Source organism: Centroberyx affinis, unplaced genomic scaffold, assembly GCF_046629955.1.
Source record: "Centroberyx affinis isolate AG114_WGS23_722 - 3 ecotype Tasmania unplaced genomic scaffold, CSIRO-AGI_Caff_v1 ptg000852l_1, whole genome shotgun sequence".
In the NCBI taxonomy this organism is placed as follows: Eukaryota; Metazoa; Chordata; class Actinopteri; order Beryciformes; family Berycidae; genus Centroberyx; species Centroberyx affinis.
Genome location: NW_027279446.1, coordinates 193,942 through 217,500, shown reverse-complemented (window position 1 = coordinate 217,500; position 23,559 = coordinate 193,942). Strand labels below are relative to the sequence as shown.

At 39.6% G+C, this 23,559-nt stretch overlaps 1 protein-coding gene across 1 annotated transcript in view; it reads left to right on the top strand.

Moving 5' to 3' along the window:
* The window catches only part of vegfc (vascular endothelial growth factor c), a 67,013-nt gene that overhangs the window by 13,388 nt on the left and 30,066 nt on the right, over nt 1–23,559 (top strand). The window contains exons 2-3 of the mRNA XM_071521067.1: nt 13,743–14,001; nt 16,632–16,822. Of these exons, the coding sequence (XP_071377168.1) occupies nt 13,743–14,001; nt 16,632–16,822 (450 nt within the window). The remainder of the gene's footprint in view (nt 1–13,742; nt 14,002–16,631; nt 16,823–23,559) is intronic.

Below are 23,559 nucleotides of genomic sequence, written 5' to 3'. Positions count from 1 at the left end.
TGACACACTCTCCAGTGATGTGATTTTCTGTCTCTCATTTAAACATATTCTTATCCATGGTGGCGCTCTCACAGAGTAAATGAAAGGAAAGAGAGGGTTACATTTAGGTTCAGACCGATACATGGGACGATATTGCTCTTCAATTAAAAATCACATCTGGTCCAGTCAGTGTGGTCCATCTCTGATATTATGCAGTTTAATTGATTACATATTTGGAATGGATCAGTACTATATTGGTTGTCTATGGAAAACCCTTAACCTGAAATGACTCTAACATTGATCCAAGCCTGCTGGCCAGGTTTCCACTCAGGCACTAGAGCACTTTCACTGGATGTATACATTTGCGGTCTGGTTGCAGCTGGCTAGAGCAACTCTTTATTAGTGTAGCTGGTCATAAACAATGTAGGTTGCAGGTTAAAACAGGGGGCATTTATATACATATATACTTTATATACATGCTCCATTGATGGGTTGGACCCTCTCTGTTTCGGTTACAGGCAGATGGTCTTCCCTGCCAGACTAATTGCCACTAATCAAGTACACAGAGCCACAAAGTACTACTAAGAACCTCAAAGCATACCACAAAGTACCACAAAGTGTACCACAAAGTAACAGAAAGAACCACAATGTGTACCACAAAGTATCAAAAAGCGTACCTAAAAGAGCCACAAAGAACCAGTGTTCTTTGGTTCTTTGTGGTACTTTGGAGTATTTTGTGGTATGTTATGGTACTTTGTGGTTCTTTCTAGCTCCGTGTGGTATTTTGTGTGTTTTGTGGTACTTTGTAGCTCTCTTCGTTGTACTTTATGGTTCCTTGTGCAATGCCTTGTGGCATTTTGTGGTACTTTTTGGCTCTGCGTGGCCATTTGTGGTGCTTTGTGGTACTTTGTAGAGTTTAGTAGGACCCCCTGTCAGCTTTCCATTCAGTCTGTTTCCAACTTTCTCGCTCTGTTTCCTTGTCTGCATGTCTCCACTCTCTTTCTTTTTCAATATCAGCCACATTATGTTTCATACCTAAACCTCTATTTACTCTGTTCTTATTCCGGTCTGTGCCATTGCTACATCCCATTCATTGCTGCTGCAACGACCCAGTTTGCTCATGGGGATCATTAAAATTGAATCTAATATAATCTAATATAATCTAATCACTATATCTTTCTCACATCTCTCTTCCTCCATCTCCATCTCCCTGTCTCATTTCTCTCTCTGCATCTTGCTATATTCAGTCTAAGCCGTTCTATTCCTGTCTCCATAAGGAGTTGCACATGTGTATGTGTGTGTGTGAGAGAGAACAGCTGGTTTAACACTCAGACTCTGCAGCCGAGAAAAACATTGATCAATAGACTGTTAAAATTGAAGTCTGATCAAAACTGACAGCACTGCCATTGTGTGTACGTGTGGTACGTATGTGTGTGTGCATTTTCAGGTGTGTATGTCTGTGTGTGTGTGTGTGTGTCTGTGTGTGTGTGTGTCTGTCTGCCAGGAGAGACTGTGAAGCTAATAGTTTTTTATTTTATTTTCCTGTTACTCAACTCTTCACCTCTGGAGCTTGCAGAAGGTCGGGATACTTAGGTATAGGTATATTTCCAGTTTTTAGTTTTTCAGTTTTTCAGTCTTTATGAAGTGAAACAACGCCTTTTCAGCTGATTTTAAGAATTAGCGAAAGAAATAATCAAAGGTTAGACTAAACTACATTATGAAGGCAAAATAACAGCAGTATCATTAGTAACAGCAGTAAAAATGCGTTTCATGACATAGCTTAAGGGGAATTTGATTTAATTTTGTATTCACTCACTAACCCAGCATGCATTTTGAGTTGAGTGGCCAGTAGCGTTCGACTGATATGGGTTTTTGAAGGCTGATATTTTTTTTGATACACAACTTTGTAATGCTCTCGTGTTTGTGAAGCTGTCAATAGCTGATATTTTGTGCCGATGTTCAAAAACTCTTCACTGAAAGTCACACTAAAATAGTGAAATAGTATTAGGTGGGTTAGCAGCCCCTTAAAGGAATAGTTCACCCAAAAATGAAAATTCTGTCATTATCTACTCACCCTCAGTTGAAACACGGGTGAAGTTTGTTAGTCCATAAAACAGTAACCGTAACAGTAAGCGTTCTAGCGCAACTTCGTAGCAGCGCTGTCCAAAACAACTGAAGTCTTTGGGGACCGATCTTTAGAGTTCCAAAAAGAGCAGAAAAATATCAATAAAATTACTCCATCCGCCGATATTGACGCCATTGCAAATCTTCACTACTCTCCTCCACTGCCGTGTTTTATCTACTATAATGACTGAATTTTCATGTTTGGGTGAACTATTCCTTTAAGGCAGAGTGAGGCAGGTTTCACTGCAGGTTTTGCAGACTTTTACAGAGTAAAGTCCTCCCACACCACACTGGTCAGACATCTGATGTAAAAACAGGTGAGCCAGTGTATTTCAGACACTGGGTGGATTAGCAGGTCCTTAAAGCTACACTAAACAATTTTTTCTGACCACTAGAGGGCGACAGCACCCGCAACACATTTGTAAACACACAGCAAAGCTTCTAGGCGACGGAACCGTGCATAAAGGCTAACGGCTAAAATAAACGTACCTACAGAGAAATATCGGCAGTTACCAGTCTCACTTTGCCAGATTTTTCTCCCGCTGAAGGTTACATGTCCCACAATGACAAGTGAAGAGGCAGGTAGCGAGTTTACTAGTTGAAAACGTTTACTCGCTCGCTTCATTGATTCGCCATTACTCGGGCCGAATTTGACAACAAGCTTTAGGAAGGAGGTGAAAACAATAACACAGCTGCTGCTGTGTGGCTATTTGTTTATATCATTACGTCTCATGGAAAGCTACGGTGGCCAAGATGTGTCGAACGAACTGCATATCCAAAACGCTTTGCAAATTCGAAAAACACAAGCGCATTAATGGAAAACACAAATGCAAAAATCACAACACAAATGCAAAAGCCACAACATAACAACGGAAGTGAGCAACAACGGATGTTGACAATGAAACGGGCCGACTATTATTGCCGGTGGACTATTATTGCCTGCACACGTGGAAGAGGAAAGTTCTTGCCTGTTTGAGAAGTAAGTGAAACGTTGTTCGCTAGCTAACTATGATTACTATCGCAGGTTTAAGGCAGGATGAGTTTCATTGAATCAGAAATACTTTATTGTCTAGGTGTGAACCCAAGTAGGAACCTCCGTCATATCAGAGATAGATGACACTGACTGGACCAGATGTGATTCTAAATAAAAGACCAATATCCGCCCCATATACAGTATCTGCCATTGGCTGTAGGTGGGATGTCGCCTTCCTCTCCATGCATGTAGAATAGCCCAGAAGCATTTCAGCCTCCATCATAACAAGTTCAGACTCATGGCTTACGTCCCACATGAGACAGTAATTGTTTACGTTTGTAAGACATTTAAATCCAAAGCTGTTGTGTGCTGGAAACATTTAAAGCACTCGACAATGACATCAGCAGCTGGTGTTTTGGAGGTAGCATGCTGTGGTTACACATTGGCAGCCCTAGTGTAAACTAGCTTTGTGTGTGTGGGTGTGTGTGTGTGTGTGTGTGTCACACCAGACACACAATCAAACACTTGACTGTTAAACAAACATGCAGCTACAAAGAATTTTTAACTCTTCTGCACACACACACACGCACACACACACACACACACACACACACACACACACACACACACACACACACACACACACAGAAAACACAAACTATCCACTCTTGATAAGACCACCAAGATAGTAGTTTGTTTGGTAGAGAAGCCTTGGTTACCGAGACAGAGTTCAGATGCCCCTGCAACACACACACACACACACACACACACTCATTTTCAAGTGCATAAACAGGAGAGCTAGACTGACGACAGGTCTAAAGGGAACTCCAGTCATTTAGCTGATGTGACATAAGTGACACTTCAGCGGGCTTTTGTGGCTTTTGACAGACCCGCTCGTTGTTATGAGGATGGAACCTGAGAGCTTCTGGTTGCATGACAGTTTCTGTAGCCACTGGGTCAAGCTGCCGCCCCTAAATAAACAGGATCATTATGAGGAAATGAATGATGATTTCAGATTTGGTCGAGCGATTCTCTGGTGTCTGGTGTTGCTCTGGTCAACGTCTTGTTCTCGCTCGGAGAAACAATTGAACCAATCAACGCCTTTGCGGGCGGGACAAAAGTTTGAATCGTTCATGCAACAGTTTTAGATAGATTTGTTGAAATCAAGCTCCTTAACCGACATATTGTCTTTGCAAGAACGATATTCAGAGTGGCCGGATATGTCACTCACCAGTGATTGGTTAGGGGAAAATCAACTACCCAGTTCTTCTTCTTCTTCTTCTGTTTATTCCAAACAAAAAGGAAACATAAAACACAACACCGGGTGTTTAGAACAGAAAATGTAAAAGCTTTAATGCACTGGCTAAAGGTTGAATCACTATTGTTTGGTATCAATCAGTGATAGAAAGTAGCAAAATGAGCATTCATATTCATACACCATATAGTAATTGCCTGGTTATGGCTTTATCATGCACCACATGGACACAATATCCCATCAGTTCCTCGTCCAATAGTTTTGGCTCCTTTGGACAAGTTAATGCATCAGAATTTATAATATAATATAATATAATATAATATAATATAATATAATATAATATAATATAATATACCCCCACTGTCTAATTATGAGTCATTCATAATATTATCTTACAACACAATACAATTTGATCTTCACTGTCTCAAAGGAAATTCAGTTTGCAAGGCCAGCACAGAAAATCACACGACTGTGAGTGACGTATAAAATTATATTTACAGCATTTCTAGCACACACGATGGGCAATATAATGGCTTTAAAAGCATGGTGGATTTCCTTTCTTTTATGTGTTGTGTGTCTGAATATCTGACAGGCCTTTTCCATGTCTGCTATAAGTGTTTTACCATCTGCGCTCAACCTTCAAGCTTTCTTCTACCACTGTTTCACTGGCTCCGCTTGCTCTGGAAAATGTTAGATGGCTACCGATGCAGCATGTGAAAAAGGAGTTGTGCATTTTTTTTAGAGAGTTTGAGTTGTTAAATATCCTGCTGACATTGAATATCCCGTTAAAGTCATTGAGAAAATCTGCTTAGGTTTTCCCACTGGCACCTATGTATGTTTAACATCTGACAGTGGATTATCTGGCTTGGTCCCGGCAATCAGGAAATACTGTAGATTCTACTGTACATGTGTGAGACTTGGACTCGAGTCAGACTCGAGTCACAATTTTAAATGCTTGAGACTTGACTTGATGCATGAAGAGAAGACTTGAGACTTGACTTGTCTTGGGTTCTGGTGACTTGAGACTTGACTTGATGCATGAAGACAAGACTTGAGACTTGACTTGATGCATGAAGAGAAGACTTGAGACTTGACTTGACTTGGTTCTGGTGACTTGGGACTTGACTTAATGCATGAAGAGAAGACTTGTGACTTGACTTGACTTGGGTTCTGGTGACTTGAGACTTGACTTGATGCATGAAGAGAAGACTTGAGGCTTGACTTGGTTTCTGGTGACTTGGGACTTGACTTGATGCATGAAGAGAAGACTTGAGACTTGACTTGACTTGGGTTCTCGTGACTTGGGACTTGACATTGACTTTGATGACTTGAAAAAGTTTCTAAAGTCCTGACTTGAGATCTTGTGTTTGTGTAAATGACTTAGATTGAAAGTGATGAGATTTGTTCCAGCAGACGACTGAATTTAAATTCTGTTTTCTGAATTTGTATGGAATGATTGAATTTATTGAAGTTGAAACTGATTATAGAAATCAAACTCATGGTGCTCTTACCAAGTTTTTATCCTATTAAAACCATATTGCATTGAAAAGTGCTATATATTTTGTTTTCTTTAAGATATTAAATTGATACTGGGCTCTTGATTTGTTCTGACTTGACTTGCTGTTCTACATTAGACTTGAGACTTGTCATTAATGACTTGGACTTGACTTGGACTTGACTTTGTAAACTACATTTAGGCTTGGTACTTGACTTGAGACTTGTGCCTCAAGACTTGAGACTGACTTGGGACTCGAGCAAAGGTGACTTGGTCACACCTCAGTGTCAGCTTTCTATTACAGCTTTTAAAAAGCAAAGCCAGCAGACATTCAAGGTTCCTGCAGAACTCTGAAATATGAAAAAAAAGAAAACAATTCTGTGAAAGAGATTTGTTCTGAACACAGTAAACTTCAAAACCTGTATCTGTTAATATCATATTGAAGATTGCAGTATATTAATGGGAACATCCACCCCAAAAACAGAATGAACATACTGTATGTTATCCCTTTGATCTAAGACAGTGAAGACAGTTCAGTTTTGATTTGTGAACATCAACAAATCTTCGCCAAAGGCTTGAAAGAAGAGAGGGAAGACTCTCGGGAGGCAAATCCTGGAGCGTTTCCCAGGGCTTTAAAGTGAGATACAACCTATTTGTATGGAAAAGCCCAAGAAAAGATCGAGACCGTTGTTCTCTGGTTTCAAGCTTTGGGAGAGACTCGCTCATGTTCACAAATATGAATTGAGCTGTCTGAGATCCCATGGATTTTAATATGTTAAGTTTTGTGTTTACATTTGTGTAAATCCTGTTGCTGCCCACTGTTTTCTCCAGCTTGTCATCTGCAGGCTGATTTGGTCTTGCTGTTGTTTTACGTCCAATCTGAAATCATTAGATTAGCTGATTAGATCACCGGTGCCAGTGACATACTAGGGTGTGTGTGTTTCGATCACTCTCTGATCCAGCGTCAGTGAGTCATGCTGTGATTCAGACTGTATTTTGACACCATCTGTATTGATTCTGACGTTATTTACAGGAAAAAGTGGAGAAATGGAAAAACCCTGTCAACTATTCACAAAATACAACAGTCAGTTTGACATTCGATAAATCCAAACATCGTCCAATAAAATCATGAAACAGCATCACATGCTTTGTTATAAACTACACGGGAAGTTTATTGAGTTACAATGCAGTTAAGATGAAACTGATTATTTTGGGGTTACGTATGAATCACTTGACATTGCTTGAAATTCACTGCAAATTTTGAGACATATGCAGAACGTAAACACATCACGGAAATTACTATATTCTGTTCCTTTCTGCTTCCTCTTCTTCTTGACATTCATTAAAACACGAAGGCTGTCATCTGGATATCTACTGTATATTATTGCGATATAATCCGATCCAACATGGTCTGTATTTGAAGTGCAATCCCAGACTCAAATAGAGAAAGAGAGAGAGACATAGAGACATACAGAGACAGAGAGAGAAGGCAGGTGAGAGAGACAGGCAGGCAGTGCTGAGCGTGTCACACATAAAAAAGTAATGCTTACTACTCCATGGGAGCAGTAATTCATTACACTACTTGTTATATTAGTTCTCTGTTCCTCATTCTCTCTTCCTTTTAAAATCAAGATCAGTCAGTTTCCTCTCCTGTGAACGATCAGGAAAGTGTTGAGGTCCAATGTTCCTGTTGTCCTTTTACTGGAGAGAATCAAAGTAGTGGGAAACCTTCCACCCAGAGAATGAACTTTTGCACCATTTCTCATCAAAGTAATGAGAATACTTTGACTCAGAGAAAGTCAACTTTTGTACCATTTCTCATCAAAGTAATGAGAATACTTTGATGAGAAATGGTACAAAAGTTGACTTTCTCTGAGTCAAAGTACTAGGAATACTTCCACCCAGAGAAAGTCAACTTTTGTACCATTTCTCATCAAAGTAGTGAGAATACTTCCACCCAGAGAATGAACTTTTCCACCATTTCTCATCAAAGTAATGGGAATACTTCCATGCAGACAAAACCAACTTTTCTACCATTTCTCATCATCAGGAGTTGCTCTTGTCAGTGGTGGACATTTCATTTTCAAACGACGCTCTTCCATTCCACCTGTGGTCGCCCTCATGGTGAATGTGACAGAGGTATCAAGTGGTTTTCTTCAGAAATTGCAAGCAGCGCATTGAGGTGAAAGCTTTGAGCAGCCCAGTGTGATAAAAACACAAGACTCAGCAATACAACTCTGCGGTCAGTTTGGTCGGTTACTGTATTCGTGGTGATGGATGTCTTTTTCCTACTGCTCCTCCATCGTCTTGCGGTGTGATTCACTGCAGGCAAAACCAAACATCTACCAACCGGCACAACTCTCATCGGCAGCCTGGGCCAAATTCAAACTTTACAACACCTAAATCTTATTGTATATTTTTGTTTTATTACATAATGTTTTTTTTTCCCTCATAGGCCTCAAACCACTACATTTTTCTGTGCTGCTATTATGAATGCATTTTCAGTGGAATAAATACCAATAGCAATATATCTGTGAAACTTTTTATTTTTATTTATTTATTTTTTTGATTGAAGCCAATAGCTGATATTTTACGCTAATGTTGGTTATCATTAAATTTAATTTTCATACCAAACATTTCCAAAACATGACAAGTATTGAGAGTTTCCCAACAGTGTTTTATTGTTGTCAGGGTGTAAAAGCCTTTGAAACAACATTTAGACCATGGGACACTAAAACTCTCCACTGAAGCCCAAGTTAAATAGCAACATGCATCTATCTCAACTATCTCAATAAATCTTCTCTTCTAACAGTCTGTCCAATTACAATAGCTCCTTGATCTATTGGCACCTCTCTAAGGAAAGGAAATGGAAATGAGTTCATGGATGTGGTAAGCTTAAAAAGGCCCGGTCATAATCCGGCTAACTCTGACTAAGCCTGCATTTTTGCAGGATTGATCTGAAGGAGCTGTTGCTCTGGTAACAAGTTAAAGTAACTGTTAAGCTTGCTTCAAGGATGGAAAATCCCAGGTTTCATGTCAAATTGTCAACAGACATGTCCGGGTAACTCAATTAAGTTAAGCTCAAGTTGAGAACTGAGTTTTTACAGGTACATAAAAATCAGAGTCAAGGAGTATAAGTTCAACCCCAGCTTCCACCTCGTTTACCTTTTACAAAAATATAGATATCGTCCAATCAGTGTTGTCTGCCTCTGATATGATGGAGGTTCCTCCCTGACCACAGCTGTATTTTTGTTATATCAGATGTCGGAGCAGAGAAATCATTCCAGTGTGGTGGGAGGATTTTACAGATTTGACAGTCTGTAAAACCTGCAGTGAAACCTGCCTCACTCTGCCTTAAGGAGCTACTAACCCACCTAAAACTATTTCATTAGTCTGGGTTTCAATGGAGAGTTTTAGTGTCCCATGATGGTCTACATGCTGTTTCAGAGGCTTTTCCACCCTGGCAAAAACATTGGGATAAAAATGGTAAATTGTAAAGAAATTGAGTTTTCAGCTACACTATCGGCCTTCCAAAACAGCTTCCGTCAAACATCCAGGGAACATTAACAGCAGGAAAGACCAAAATGGTGAATTTGGTCACCCCAGAGGTGAACTGGTGGTAAAACACTAGCTGATCTCATGTCAGCCCATTGACTCATCAGTCAACCTTGTAATGCTCAGTCCAGCTTTAGAGCAGGAAACTATAGTTCCTATTTCAGGTGACAGCAGGCTTTTATTTAGAGCCGCTGTATTGTCAATTGTTTCGGCTCCTTTTGAGTCGATGTGTGACGGCAGAGACGAGGCTTTTTCCCACGTGAAGGGGAGGGAGACATGGACGCTTGAGTGTGTGTGTGTTTGTGTGTTCTGTGAAAATAGGCATACATGCGTTCATGCACGCACACACACACACACACACACACACACACATACATACACACACACACACACACACAACGGCACATACACATGCAGTCAGGGGAAACAGACAGAACACATATATACAGAAAAAGAGATGAAAACACTTATACTGATGTACGCACACACATGCATATGGGCATACACGCACGCACGAACGCATACACACACACACACACACACACACACACATATACAGTTCATACACACATGTAAGGTAGACAGAAACACACATAGACTCATACTTACAAGCTGATGGGGGAAACAGACAGGACATATACAAGAAAGAAAACAAGCTCAAACACATACATATGTGGACATACACACACACACACACACTAACACACAAATACACACATTGTTTCTCGTAGGAAATGGAGCGTTGTGTGTTATCTCTGCAGTGCTTGTAAACAGAGCTACAGAGGCAGTAAAATACAATGGACTGCTTCACTCGCTGTCAACGCACTGTTCAACTGGCCTCAAACAGAGGCCAGTGTGTGTGTGTGTGTGTGTGTGTGTGTGTGTGTGTGTGTGTGTGTGCGCGAGGGCCTTGCTTCCTGTGAACAGTCGTATTGTTCCTGTCCGAGTGATTGTGTGATTTCAAAGTCTTGAAATAGACAGATCGATGTTTAACGTATACAATGGTATATTTCTGATTGTTTTGAAGGGCCTATAGGACAGGAGGTTCCATAACATTTGCATACAGTAGCCATATATTTCTCAAAGAACGATAATGAATAGGCTAATTGTCTCTATGTTCATCTCTATGTGCGTCTCTATGTTTTAGTTTATGTTAACTAAATTCCTCGAGCATGTGAAAATGAGGGTTAATTGTCTTTTCACTATGGTTCTTTGGCTGTATTGACTACTAGAAGTTAATGGCCAGTACTGATGTTTTTGGATTGAAGCTGCCAATAGCAGATATTTTGTGCAGATATTCAATATCTTTACATTTGACCAGTCTCATGCCAAAATATTCCAACAAATACCCAACAACTTTCCCTCAGAATTTCAATAGGTGGAAGAACATCCGAAACAGCGTTTAGACTATCATGGGACACTAAAACTCTCCATTGAAACCCAGGATACTACTGCTACTACTATTACTACTACTACTATTATTAATACTACTACTACTACTACTACTACTACTACTACTACTACTATTATTGATACTACTACTACTATTAATACTACTACTACTACTATTACTACAACTGCTACTATTATTGATACTACTGCTACTATTAATACTACTACTACTACTATTACTACAACTGCTACTACTACTATTACTACTACTACTTCTATTACTACGGTTACTACTACAACTACTACTATTAATACTACTACTACTATTGCTACAACTACTACTACTACTATTACTACTACTGCTATTACTACTGTTACTACTACTACTACTACTATTAATACTACTACTACTATTAATACCACTACTACTACTACTATTAAAACTACTACTACTTCTATTACTACTGTTACTAACGACTACTACTACTACTACTACTATTGCTACAACTACTACTACTACTATTACTACTACTACTACTACTACTACTATTAATACTGCTACTACTACTACTACTACTACTACTATTAATACTACTACTACTACTATTACTACAACTGCTACTACTACTATTACTACTACTACTTCTAGTACTACTGTTACTACTACTACTACTATTATTATGACTACGTTTGCATTCTTGTGTAGAAGCTGATCAAAATGTCCATTCAAGTCTATTCAGGCTTCCCATAGACTGCCAGTGTAGTATTGATCAATTCTACAATAAATATGTAATCAATCAAACTGCATCATATCCATCATATCAGAGGTGGACCACACTGACTGGACCGCATCTGATTTTTAATAACAGGACAATATTGGTCAGATATAACTGATAACTGATATATTGGATTAGTATCAGGGATCGAACCAACAATCTCTCAACAACTAGGCGGCCTTCGGAATTTACCTGAAAATCTTCTGCCCCATACTGTATGACCTCACAGTAGGTCTAGCTCTATTTTAACAGAGCAAACCCAATCTCTAGGATTTTAATCTGGGCTTCTATTTCTAACTTGCATTAACTGATTATTTCCAAGCTACCTTCATACAAACTCTAGAACTCAGAATAATACAATACCTCAGGATCTCACAGTATATGGACACTGAACAGAAACACAGGAAAATACCCAGAACACAATTACTTTTCCCTTTCTCTTTTCACACACATTCAACAATCCAGTGTGTGTGTGTGTGTGTGTGTGTGTGTATGTGTGTGTGTCACTGGAATTTCCCAGAGAGCAGTATCAGCTTTCATCAGACAGCGCTCCTGTTTTCACACTTCACACACTCTTGCTCCCTTGGGATCTGCTTGTGTGAGTCTGTGTGTGTGTGTGTGTGTGTGTGTGTGTGTGTGTGTGTGTGTGTGTGTGATGGGGGTAGGCTGAAGTTTGGAGGTGTCAGGTATTCTGATTCCTGTTTAAATGTGCTTTTGCTTTTGGATATTTGTCCTGTCATCATGTCCACTCAGGGAAAGTTAGTTCCACAAGAAAGCACAGATAAATCTGAATTAACATTTTAATAGTTCCTTTTTATGCTAGGTCAGTTCTGTGACTGTAGGAGTATAAAACCCATACAAAACCCATTTTTTAATGATTAGATTAGAAACATGTGGACATCAGTGTGGAAATGCTGTTCTTAATTCCTGAAAAGTTGACTATGTAGATGTAGGAGTTCGTCCAACAACAGGAACAGGTTTTCCTGTGGGCACGAGGATGAAATTCAAAAATCCAAGCAATCATAAAGCTAAATATTTGACAGAAAACACAATAATAAACAATAAACCCAGTGGGGTGGTATCACATATAGAACACAGTGAATCTGACAGTCAATAAAACTTACATGAGATGATAATCCAACATGATATATACGGCAGAGAGAGTATCAAAATGAGGGTTTGACTGATATGGGTTTTTGAAGGCCAATACTGATATTTCTGGAGATAAGCTGCCAATAGTCTGTATTTTGTCAAAAAAAAACAAAACCCTCTGAATCAGCATTTAGACCATCATGGGGCACTAAAACTCTCCACTGAAAGTCAGATAAATGAAATAGTTGGGTTAGCAGCTCCATAAGGCAGAGTGAGGCAGGTTTCACTGCATGTTTTACAGACTGTTGATTAAAATCCTGGAATGATTTCTCTGGTCAGACATCTGATATAGAAATATTGTCATAGAACCAATGCAGGTGGAGGTAGGGGTGGAAAAGGGAAGCTTGGCCAACACCAACCTAAGCAGCATCAGGCTCTGTGTGCAGCAGCAATGAGTGAGAAGCAGGTCAGTTTACAGTAAATACACTTCTACACGTCTTCTTGTCAGTGTTTGATTGTTACTGGTGTTTGTCGTGACACTACCACACACAGACTAGGCAAGGAGGAGATATTGATCTTGTGACTTTGTTTAAACCTTGATAACAACTAACTTATTAGGTTCTTTTAAAATGTGTGGTGTGTGAATGGCGTATCCTCTGTGGGCCCACAGAGGATATATTAATTTGTGAAGTGACTGTACATTTGTTTTAGCTGATAGTTGTGTTGTTGGCTTCACATGAAACTCAAATGACTAATGTTTTAATCGTCAAACGTCTGCTGTTCAGCCTCTAACTACCAATCAAAAGTTTTGTACTCTCTGAATAAATTTAAAGTAATATTGGAAAAATCGTCCATGTTTCTGACCTCGGTGAGTGGAGTGTTTGTCTGAGGTAACAAAGGAGTAATGTCTTTGTGCCACAAGGTGCCACTTATTTTGGATAGAAAATTAATATGATTAGATGTGAAGCAGTGGTCTGTTATTCAGAAATAATTGAATATGCTTGTTGGCCATGTAATGTGTAAACACAAAGCCATGCAATAACAACAATAGAGATGTTAGTCAAATGATCCGTGACGGTATCTCTTCTCTCTTTTCGGCAGGACTCTCCACCAAAACCAGACATGGAGCAGAGATTGCGTTCAGCCTCCAGTGTGGATGAGCTGATGAGTCTCGTCTATCCGTCTTACTGGGCTGCCCTTAAGTGCCGCTCTAAACTTTCTGCCGCCTCCGCCGCTGCCTCCGCCGGTACCGCCAGATCTGCCTACCGGCCACCGCCTCAACCGCACCGTCTGAGGCCGTTGGCCGACATAGAAGAGCCAACGTTCGCTGCTGCCTACCTCAACTTGGATGTCCTCAAAAGTCAGTTCTCTGTTGGTTTGTTTTTGTTGTTTTTTCAGAGTAGATGACAATTGAATGATGAGAATATGATGTACATAGGAATAAAACAGAAGAAGAGAAGGCACTGAAGATCATACAAGTAATTACAAAACAGTCAAAGATATTGGAAAATAATACAGTAAATGAATAAATAAAGTGTTTTCATTGGCAGATTTACAGGTTGAAGCAGATTTGCAATTGTGAATCACTAGCTATTCACATTATCAGGCGTACAGATGGAAGAACAAAGATACAGAAATGAGACCCAGCATGCAAATATGCATTGTAAGCTACTTTCAGATGGCAGTATATGCACAGAAATATGGTAACATGTGGACAGAAATGTGTCCAGAAGGTGCAAATGTGCAATGTTAGCATTACAGATGGAAGTAGCAAACATACAGGGATGTGTCCAGAAATATGTACCAGCTCCTATACCTCATGGACAGGAATATCAATGCACAGGTCATGTGCATTGATATTGTTCATTACCACTGCTGTATATCATTTCAGGCTTAGGTAGAAACTGAGGCTGATACAAAGCTCACGAAAAGCCCCCATGCCAGCTGTTTCCAAATTCCTTCTTTGAGGACACACAGTTTTCGTTGTCACCCAAAAATGTTTTTCGCAGGCAGCAAAATGTACCCTATTTTCAACGCTAATGACCTACAATGTTTTATCAATAACATAAAATTGAAGGTAGTATTGATCAAATACGGCCAAAGATAGGAAAATGCAGGGCTCACGAACGCGCCTCGGAGGGTCAGGCAAAAAACGATTTTTTTGCCTGACGAAGGTCTCAGAACCAAAACATTGCTATTGTTCAAATAAATGTTTTAATTGCAAGTATAGACAGTGTGCGGTGGTCTCTTTGTATGCTGGCTTCCCAGTCTTCTCCTACGCACCTGTCTCCTGGTATAGCTGTGTGAAGAATATAGTTTCCTCGAAAGAAAATAATAAAAAAAAAACATTTGGCCATTTGTTATTATACAACCCTCCAAAACCTACAGGGGGAGTGCCATCTGTAAAAGCCTGGAGGGGATGCAGATGTCTTAACAAAGTCATTAAGAAAGCGATGCCATTCCAAAAATCACATAACAGGCCAGAACGAAGATCTGGGCCTTGTTACTTGGCCTCGTTACTGCTAATCAGCATCCAGCCAACTCGTGCAAACAGGTGGCGGATTGATTTGTCAAACGTGGATGTAGTTATCTTGGATTACTGCGTGCACCCGTTTTGAAATAAAGGGAACATGAGTAGAGAGTCCAAACCATTATCAGAAGTCATACAATTGGTTAGCGCTGCACCCTGGCTTAAAGAAACAGTACCTTCTTTAACAAATCAAAGTTAAATATTATAACCGGTAAACAATCCCTTCTGGACTAAACCTGCGTCTTTCAAACACCAAAGGATCTTGGCGATCTCACAATGCACATTCTCTTGTAAAGGTCTGTCTAATTACAATAGCGCCTTGATCGATTGGCACCTCTCTAAGGAAAGGTGCAGCCATGTCTGGAAATGAGTTCATGGATGTGCTAAATTTAAAAAGGCCTGGTCATAATCCAGCTAACTCTGACTAATGCTGCATTTTTGCAGGTTTGATCTTAAGGAGCTCATGGTCTGGTAACAATTTAGACAATTTTTTAAGCTTGCTTCTAGGACAGAAAACCCCAGCCTTATGTCAAATTGTCAACAAACGTATCCAGGTAACTCTGTTATCCACGTACAAGAAATGGGGCCCTGACTGGCAGTCGGCATCCAAATCAGTATGTCGTAAAGATTAGAGACAGATTTCAAACAGTAGAGGTTCTCTTTTGTCAGTGATGAACGGTAGAAAATGATTTAAGAGCTCCTCTTATTTGGGACTAACGCTGTCTAGTGTGTCTAAAATTAAGAGTTAAGAGTTAGGGCCAGCTGTTCCTCGGACAGAGGCATTCTCGAGAATATGAACTCTTTAACAATGGAAATGCTACAGGCTAGGGAAATGGGGACAATCCAGCCTCCGATACTTACATCTACTTATACCTAGATATGCAGCAAATGTTTCACATACAGTAATCCACGGATCATGAGGTGGTTTCCACCTAAGAGCCAGTAATCTCTTGGCAGCTGTAAGTCTGTAAGCTAACCATACTGATCTATCATCAGCTGTTGAATTCAGTTCATAGTCATTTAACAGGAGGACCTTTGGGGGACATGGGAATCCTGTTTCAACTCTGGGTTACAGAGAATGGAATTTATTCAAATGAAATGAAAAAGAAATAAAAAATATCTAATAAAACCTTTGATTGCATTCCAAATAGGCCCTCATCTACTGAATTACAGTTAAATGATAAAACATCAAGATTGGGAGAAAAGGTTTTGCACAAAAAAACAGGCAAAAAGTATGCTTAAAATGCCATCTTTTTGCCTTCTTCACACTGGTAGCAACTTACTGAAGACACCTGAATGATCTGAAATCCCAAGACATAGTCTAATCTTCTCTGAGTGAAGAATGACCCATTGCATGCCTATGGAAGTGTGTGTTTTGCTTGTGCATCTGTCTTACTCTCTGTCTCAAATCCCTGTCTCTCTCTCTCTCTCTCTCTTTCTCTCTCTCTGTCTGTGTGCAGGTATTGAGTCAGAGTGGAGGAAGACTCAGTGCATGCCCAGGGAAGTGTGTGTCGACGTGGGCAGGGAGTTCGGAGCTCCGACCAACGTCTTCTATAAACCGCCCTGTGTGTCCGTCTACAGATGTGGAGGATGCTGCCACTCTGAGGACAAACAATGCAGGAATATTTCCACTGGTTACCTCAGCAAAACTGTAAGGATTATTATTTTTTTTAATAATCTTCATTTATCCAGGGATAAGTTCACTGAGCTCCATCCTCTTTCCCAGCAACACAGCTCCACCGGAGCAGGGAGGGGGGAGCGTTACTCACTTCACTTTCTCCCCCCAGTATGGGGATTTGAACCGACAACTGACCGGTCACATGTTCGTATCTCTATAGCAGTGGTTCTCAAGCATTTTCATATCAAGGACCCCTAATATAGTCCACATTGGGGCCACGGACCCCAATTCAATGAGATTTGGCATCTCGGAGATATGATTTTGTCCAGAATTCCATGACTATCTGTATTGTAGATAGAGAGATAACAGTGAAACTATGATCAAAATAGTCTTTCTTCTACATTCTCTAATTGTGTTAATTTCTTGTAAATGAAGTAATGGTGAAGTTTAACAATTCATCAATTTGCTGGGGACCCCCTGGAAGCCCCTCAAGGACCCCTGGTGGTCCCCAGACCCCACGTTGAGAACCACTGCTCTATAGGAACTCATTTTTGTTCCTCCCTGATAGTTAAGGAGCCACACCTGGAGTCAGGTAGAGCCTCATTAACCACCAGTGGTGGAAAGTAACTAAGTACATTTATTCAAGTACTGTACTTAAGTACAATTTTGAGGTACTTGTACTTTACTTGAGTATTTCCATTTTATGCTACTTTGTACTTATACTCCACTACATTTTAGAGGGAAATATTGTACTTTTTACTCTATTACATTTATTTCACAGCTATAGTTACTAGTTACTTTTCAGATCAATATTTTATATTTAAAACATTTGATCATCTTTATAAAATAACTATAAAATAGCATTGTTATAGATTAGACTACCCAAAAGTATAAATTGTTAAGATTAGATTAAAAGATTAAAATGCTGCTTACATGTACATGTATGTCAATAAATCAGTATTAATATTCCAATAATTTATGAAAAATATAACTCTCTAAATGGGGACAGTTTGCATAATGAGTATGTTTACTTTGATACTCTAAGTACATTTTGCTGCCAATACTTATGTACTTTTACTAAGATTTTTTTTTAGTAAGATTTTGAATGCAGGACTTTTACTTGTAATGGAGTATCTTTACATTGTTGTATTGCTACTTTTACTTAAATAAAAGATCTTAGTACTTCTTCCACCACTGTTAACCACCAGGGATGAACAAAAACCTGCAGGCCCATGAGGACCGGAATTGAGTACCTAACCTCTAGGCCTGTGGGCCAAGGACCCCACTAACTAACCACTAACTATGTCTTGTATGTCTTGTATGTGGCTGACTGGAACAAAATGAATTTCCACATGTGGACAATAAAGACATTCTATTCTATTCTATTCTATTCTATTCTATTCTATTCTATTCTATTCTTTCACTCCCTAGATGGTTGCACAGTGAGAGAATGTATAAAGATTACATTTTTGATCAGAGGTTTCACTCCCCCCACTGTTGTTATCACCCCACCTACAGACAGGTGCCCTTTGCTGCGTGTCATCCCCTCTCTTTGCCTTGTCTTTCCTGTCTGTCTCTCACTGTAACTATCCAATAAAGCAGAAATCCCCAAAAAATATCTTAAAAAAAAAAAAAATCTTCTGACGTGGTTCCTTTCAACACAATCTTATCAAATTGGGTCTGAACTCTAATGCGGATCTATTGAGGGGTTGTTGACATGGAAATGATTGGGAACCCCTGCTCTAGGCTTCCATCACCGCTTATTATCTTCAACTCTAATTATCGTATATACAATTGTGGATATTCGCACACACACAACACAAGCTTCTCATATCTTTGTACATCGAAAAATAAAGCTGTAATCAGATTGGAGTAACTTTGAAATAATTCATGATTTGACTTTGAGTGCAGCAACTCAGTGGAAATTTTGAGCGGTGTGTGTGATGCCAAAAATAGCAGTGCTGCCGCTATCTCCACTGGGAAACAATAGCTCAGCCAAAACAAAGCCATTGTGGTCGTGCTCATGTGTATCGGCCTTAACTCCTAAATTCCTAAAATGTAAATCTAAATGTTGTGTGTGTGTGTGTGTGTGTGTGTGTTTCACCTTGACTTCTAGGGTAAACCCACAGTAGGAGAGAGGGGAGAGTTACTAAGTAGTGTGTGTGTGTGTATGTGTGTGTGTCACCCTGTGCTCTGGGGTTAAACTGCAGTGAATGGGAGAGGAGAGTTATTAGCATATGGTCTGCTTTTTAATTGGCCCGTTATTGTGTGGTCTGACCTAAGCAATCCTCCTGTGTGTGTGTGTGTGTGTGTGTGTGTGTGTGTGTATGTGTGGTCTGAGTTTTACAGCATGTTGCTCTCTCTCTCGGTAAGGGGTCCATTCTGAGGCTGCCCTGTTCAGTGCCAGACCATAAATCCATGCATGTTCTCAGCGTCTGACTTTACCGGACTTGTTTCTGATGTGCTGCAAGGTGCTAGATGTATGATTTTAACATCAGTAGATCTTTATCATATTCATTTTCAGGCAAAGTTCTTGTAAACTTGTCATTTCTGGGAATTTTTTGGTGTGAAAATGGTCAAATTTAAAGATATTGACAAGATATGGACACAAAATATCCGCTATTGGCAGCTTTAATACAGCAATATTGGTATCATTATTGGCTTTTAAAAAACCCATATTGGTCAAACCCTAGCAGAAACTGCTATTTTGATAAACTCTGAGTTAACGACCCATGTTGCATTTTATTCTCTTTCTCTCCCATCTTTTTCTGTGAAGATAGATACAGGATAGATGCAGGATAAGGGACTTCTACTATGGCTACAACTGTGGTATTAAAGGATAAGTCTGGCGATTTTGGACCTATATATAATTTGTCTCTTACATACCTGTAGTACTTGGACCCACAGAGAATATTGGCTCCAGAGTCAGCTTTCAGTTGAAATGGCGAGCTCCCTTTGCTAGTGTCTTGCTGCTAACAATGAGTCTAAACAAGGTTTGTCAAAATATCTCCAAAAGCCATTTGTAGACTCCACATGGGAGTTGAGAGTAAACATGAAACTCAATTCAGCCATTACGCACACTTTCACTAATCAGGAAATCACAGAACCACTTTTCTCTGCTGCAGCACAGACTGTTGTGGGGTGAGAGTGCGTTACTGGCAGCGCGATCTAGCTTGTAGTCAGGTCAGGTTGTAAACAATTGTACATGGAGCCGAGTGGAAAAGGTGCGGTGCTGCTGCTACAGGTATGTAAGAGAGAAATTAAATATAGGTCCAAAATTCCTGAACTTATCCTTTAATGCAGAATAGAGGCAAGACAGAAAATATGGAGGACTTCTGTGATGTCCTCCATCTATGATGAAAAAAGAATCCCATGCACCACAAACAGGTCTCTCAGAGCCACAAACACATGTTTTTTATCCTGTGGTCCCATGCTATGGACAGTGAAGGCACCTATGTATTTCTCCATTCTACTAGAGAGACATGCAGAGCGGCCAGGAATGGTTAAAGAGCAAATATTATACATGTGGTCCACATTGTTTGGAATGGCTCCAAACCACTAAGTGTTTTTCACTCTATGTATGTGTAATGAAAGGCGCATGAAGACGAGAACATTTTTGTTGAGCGTATACTGTATTTAACCAAGCACACAAGCTCAGTCAGCCTACCCTGAGTAAAATAATATTAACAAAAGAAATAATGTACTGACCCACTCAAAATGGTCATGAGCCAGGTCATCTTACTCATATGTATACTGTATGTGTACACACCGTTTCCAAGGATGGGTGTTCAGTTCCTATAACCCACATTTAAGGGCATACAGTTTCAATCATTTAAAAATAGCTTGAAATGAAAAATGTTTTAAATGATTTAAATGATTTTTTTTTACATAAGCTTGCCCAAGGAAAAAGGTAATGGACAAACACCTCCCCTAAGATACACTACCAGTCAAAAGTTTGGACACACACATTTTTCTTTATTTTTACTATTTTCCACATTTTAGAATAATAGTAGACAACCAAACTATGAAATAACACAAATGGAATTATGCAGTGACCAAAAAAGTGTTAAACAAATCAAAACTATCTTATATTTTAGATTTTTTAAAGTAACCACGCTTTGCCCGGAAATAAATTCATACATAGGCATCAACTTCACCATTTATATTTATATAAACAAATTTCAAGCATTGAAGCATAAGCCTTTAGATCAAAATGGCTTTACGATAATGAAAAACATAGTACATAAAGTACCCAGATGTCAGACTTTCCCACCAGCAAATGAATGCTAGTTACGGCTAAAAAAACAATAATGGTGGAAATCCCAGATCCGATTCACCAGACTATATAATGATCCTTGGGCAAAGGGTTATCTATCCACAGATTTTCAGCCAAATCCATTACTTTTTGAGATATCTTGCAAGCAGACAGACAGGGGTGGAAACATAACCTCCTTCCAAACTGGAGAAAAAACATCCTCAGCCCCACGCATCCAACATGGAAGTTGATGACCGCCAAATTTGGTGTTGACGTCTTGGATCAAATGATACTCTAGTATACAGTAAGTGCTACTGCCTGTCGTTGACCCGTGACAGTGTTTTACAACATCTTGGATGTTGCAGACATCATACACATGTTTTCTATAAACAGTTCATAGATGAGGAGATTAGCTGGTATGATGTCTTCCTGCAGCTGGATAAAGAGCTGAGCACAAACTACATGATGGCCAGGGAAACTGCATACCAAAGACATCATGTCGACGTCCTGTATCTAAGCACATCAGAGAAACCACACCAAGACCCATACACAAAGCTATACACATTCAGCCCCAGCACATCAAAGAGTGAGATGATCTATGAAATCAAGATTAGAAATATTAGCTGGGTCAAAAGGCAAATTATTTGACAGTGAGAATATAAACTTGATTCATCAATACGGAATCGTTGTACATTCCAAAGATAGAACATTTTGGTGAAAGTCCTGTAACTGCGGGTGAAATGGTTCCTGCTACATTGCCATTCAAAAAAGCGCAAATTTTTGGCCTTATGGTAAAGCTATCGAGGATGACCAAATGTGGTCTGACACACTTTTAGGCCTTCGCAAACATTTATATGAAGTTTGGTTGTACAAACATTTGGGCGTCAAGGAATTATGTGTGTCTTCACTGTCAACTTCTTTTGTGCATGACGACCAAACGGTTCCAAGTATCAAATTGTGATTATGCATTCCTTCCTGTTTCCGTGTCATCACTGTCAACTTAATTTGTGCACCATGGCCAAACAGTTTGGATTTTCATAAATCTGGGTAGTAGCCGCAATCTTGGAAGTCCGTACATGCTGTGTGCAAATTTTGTGTTAAGAATGTAATTAGAGCAAATAGGGAGAATCTACAATCTCAGTTAGTGGGGATGGGACGCTCTTCTCTGTTGCTGCCCCACTTTGTGATTTAGGCTAATTAGAAGGGTGTATTTTTACATAAAAATCTTGCCTAACACAGCTTTATATATATATATAACACACAGACACTGTAGCTGACTATCTTACTAGTCGTCTAAACCAGTGTTTTTCAAAGTCTGGGTTGCGACCCTACCATGGGTCGCGGGAGATATTGAAAGGCTCGCCAAAGGGTCACCATTAAAAAATATGAACCAACTGTTGTCAGTCAGAAGCACTTGCGTGCACTCATTGGCAGTTTGTCGCATAATTTCCCAGAGGAGAGACACCTTAAGTTGACGTGTAGCTCTGTCATCCTGCCGACCTAACTGGTCTGTCGTAATGAAAAAATAAGAAACAAGGCCATCTCTCGCATTAAAATGCAGATGATCACGCTGTGAGACTTAATTGACCAAGGCACTGTTAATGTTAGAAGTAAGCAGACACTTTCAGGCAGTGTTGTCACGCAAACTGTAATTCAAAACCTGTAAAGCAAAATGTGATCAAAAATTGGCATTGTATTTGTGTCAATGAAATATTTCCGTATTTTCGCAGAAACTACAGGAGGCATCTGTGTTCAGGTTCTTTTTATTTGTTAGGGTTTGCACTTTAAAAGTTATAAATAAATTGAAGTGTTGCTTTTAAAAGAAGATATTCTTCAAACTCTAGTTTACAGTAAAATAAATTTTCAATGTCATATAGCATTCGTAAAAGTTGCTTCATATATTGCACCACAGTAGTACTGTCATAAAAATTCAGTATGAAGTTAAGAAACGTTTTGGAAATGTATTGCAAAATGTAGGGAACCCTACTATAATTTATTAGTATGAATAATATTCATGTTACCCCTTTACTTTCACTTTGGGTCCCAGAGTATGAGCATTTAGGAGAAATGGGTCGCCTGAAAAAAAGTTTGAAAACCACTGGTCTAAACTGCCATCAGTTTGCGGCTGGTTGGCCTTCTCTTAGACCCCCCAAAATGGTCTTCCTTCTGTTCAAATGCTTTGAATCGGATGTATTTTTCCTGCACCTTGGACAACAACGAGCTGATGAATGATGATAGAATGTATTTGGCAACAGTAGCCCATTTTTTCATCTGGTTTATTCATTTCCAGACAACTGTTGTGAATGGACTAGCCCAGGCAGATAGCTTATTGTTTCTGCTCAGCTGGTTTACTCATTCCAATAAGTGTTAACTTAATGAACTGGCAGTGGGAGTTAGAGTTGATAGCTCTGTTGTTTGATCAGCTGTTAGAGCTGATTTCCGCTGGGAATGGAAGTCTATTGTGGCTAGAGTACATCAAGAATGTGTGTGTGTGTGTGTGTGTGTATGCGTCAAA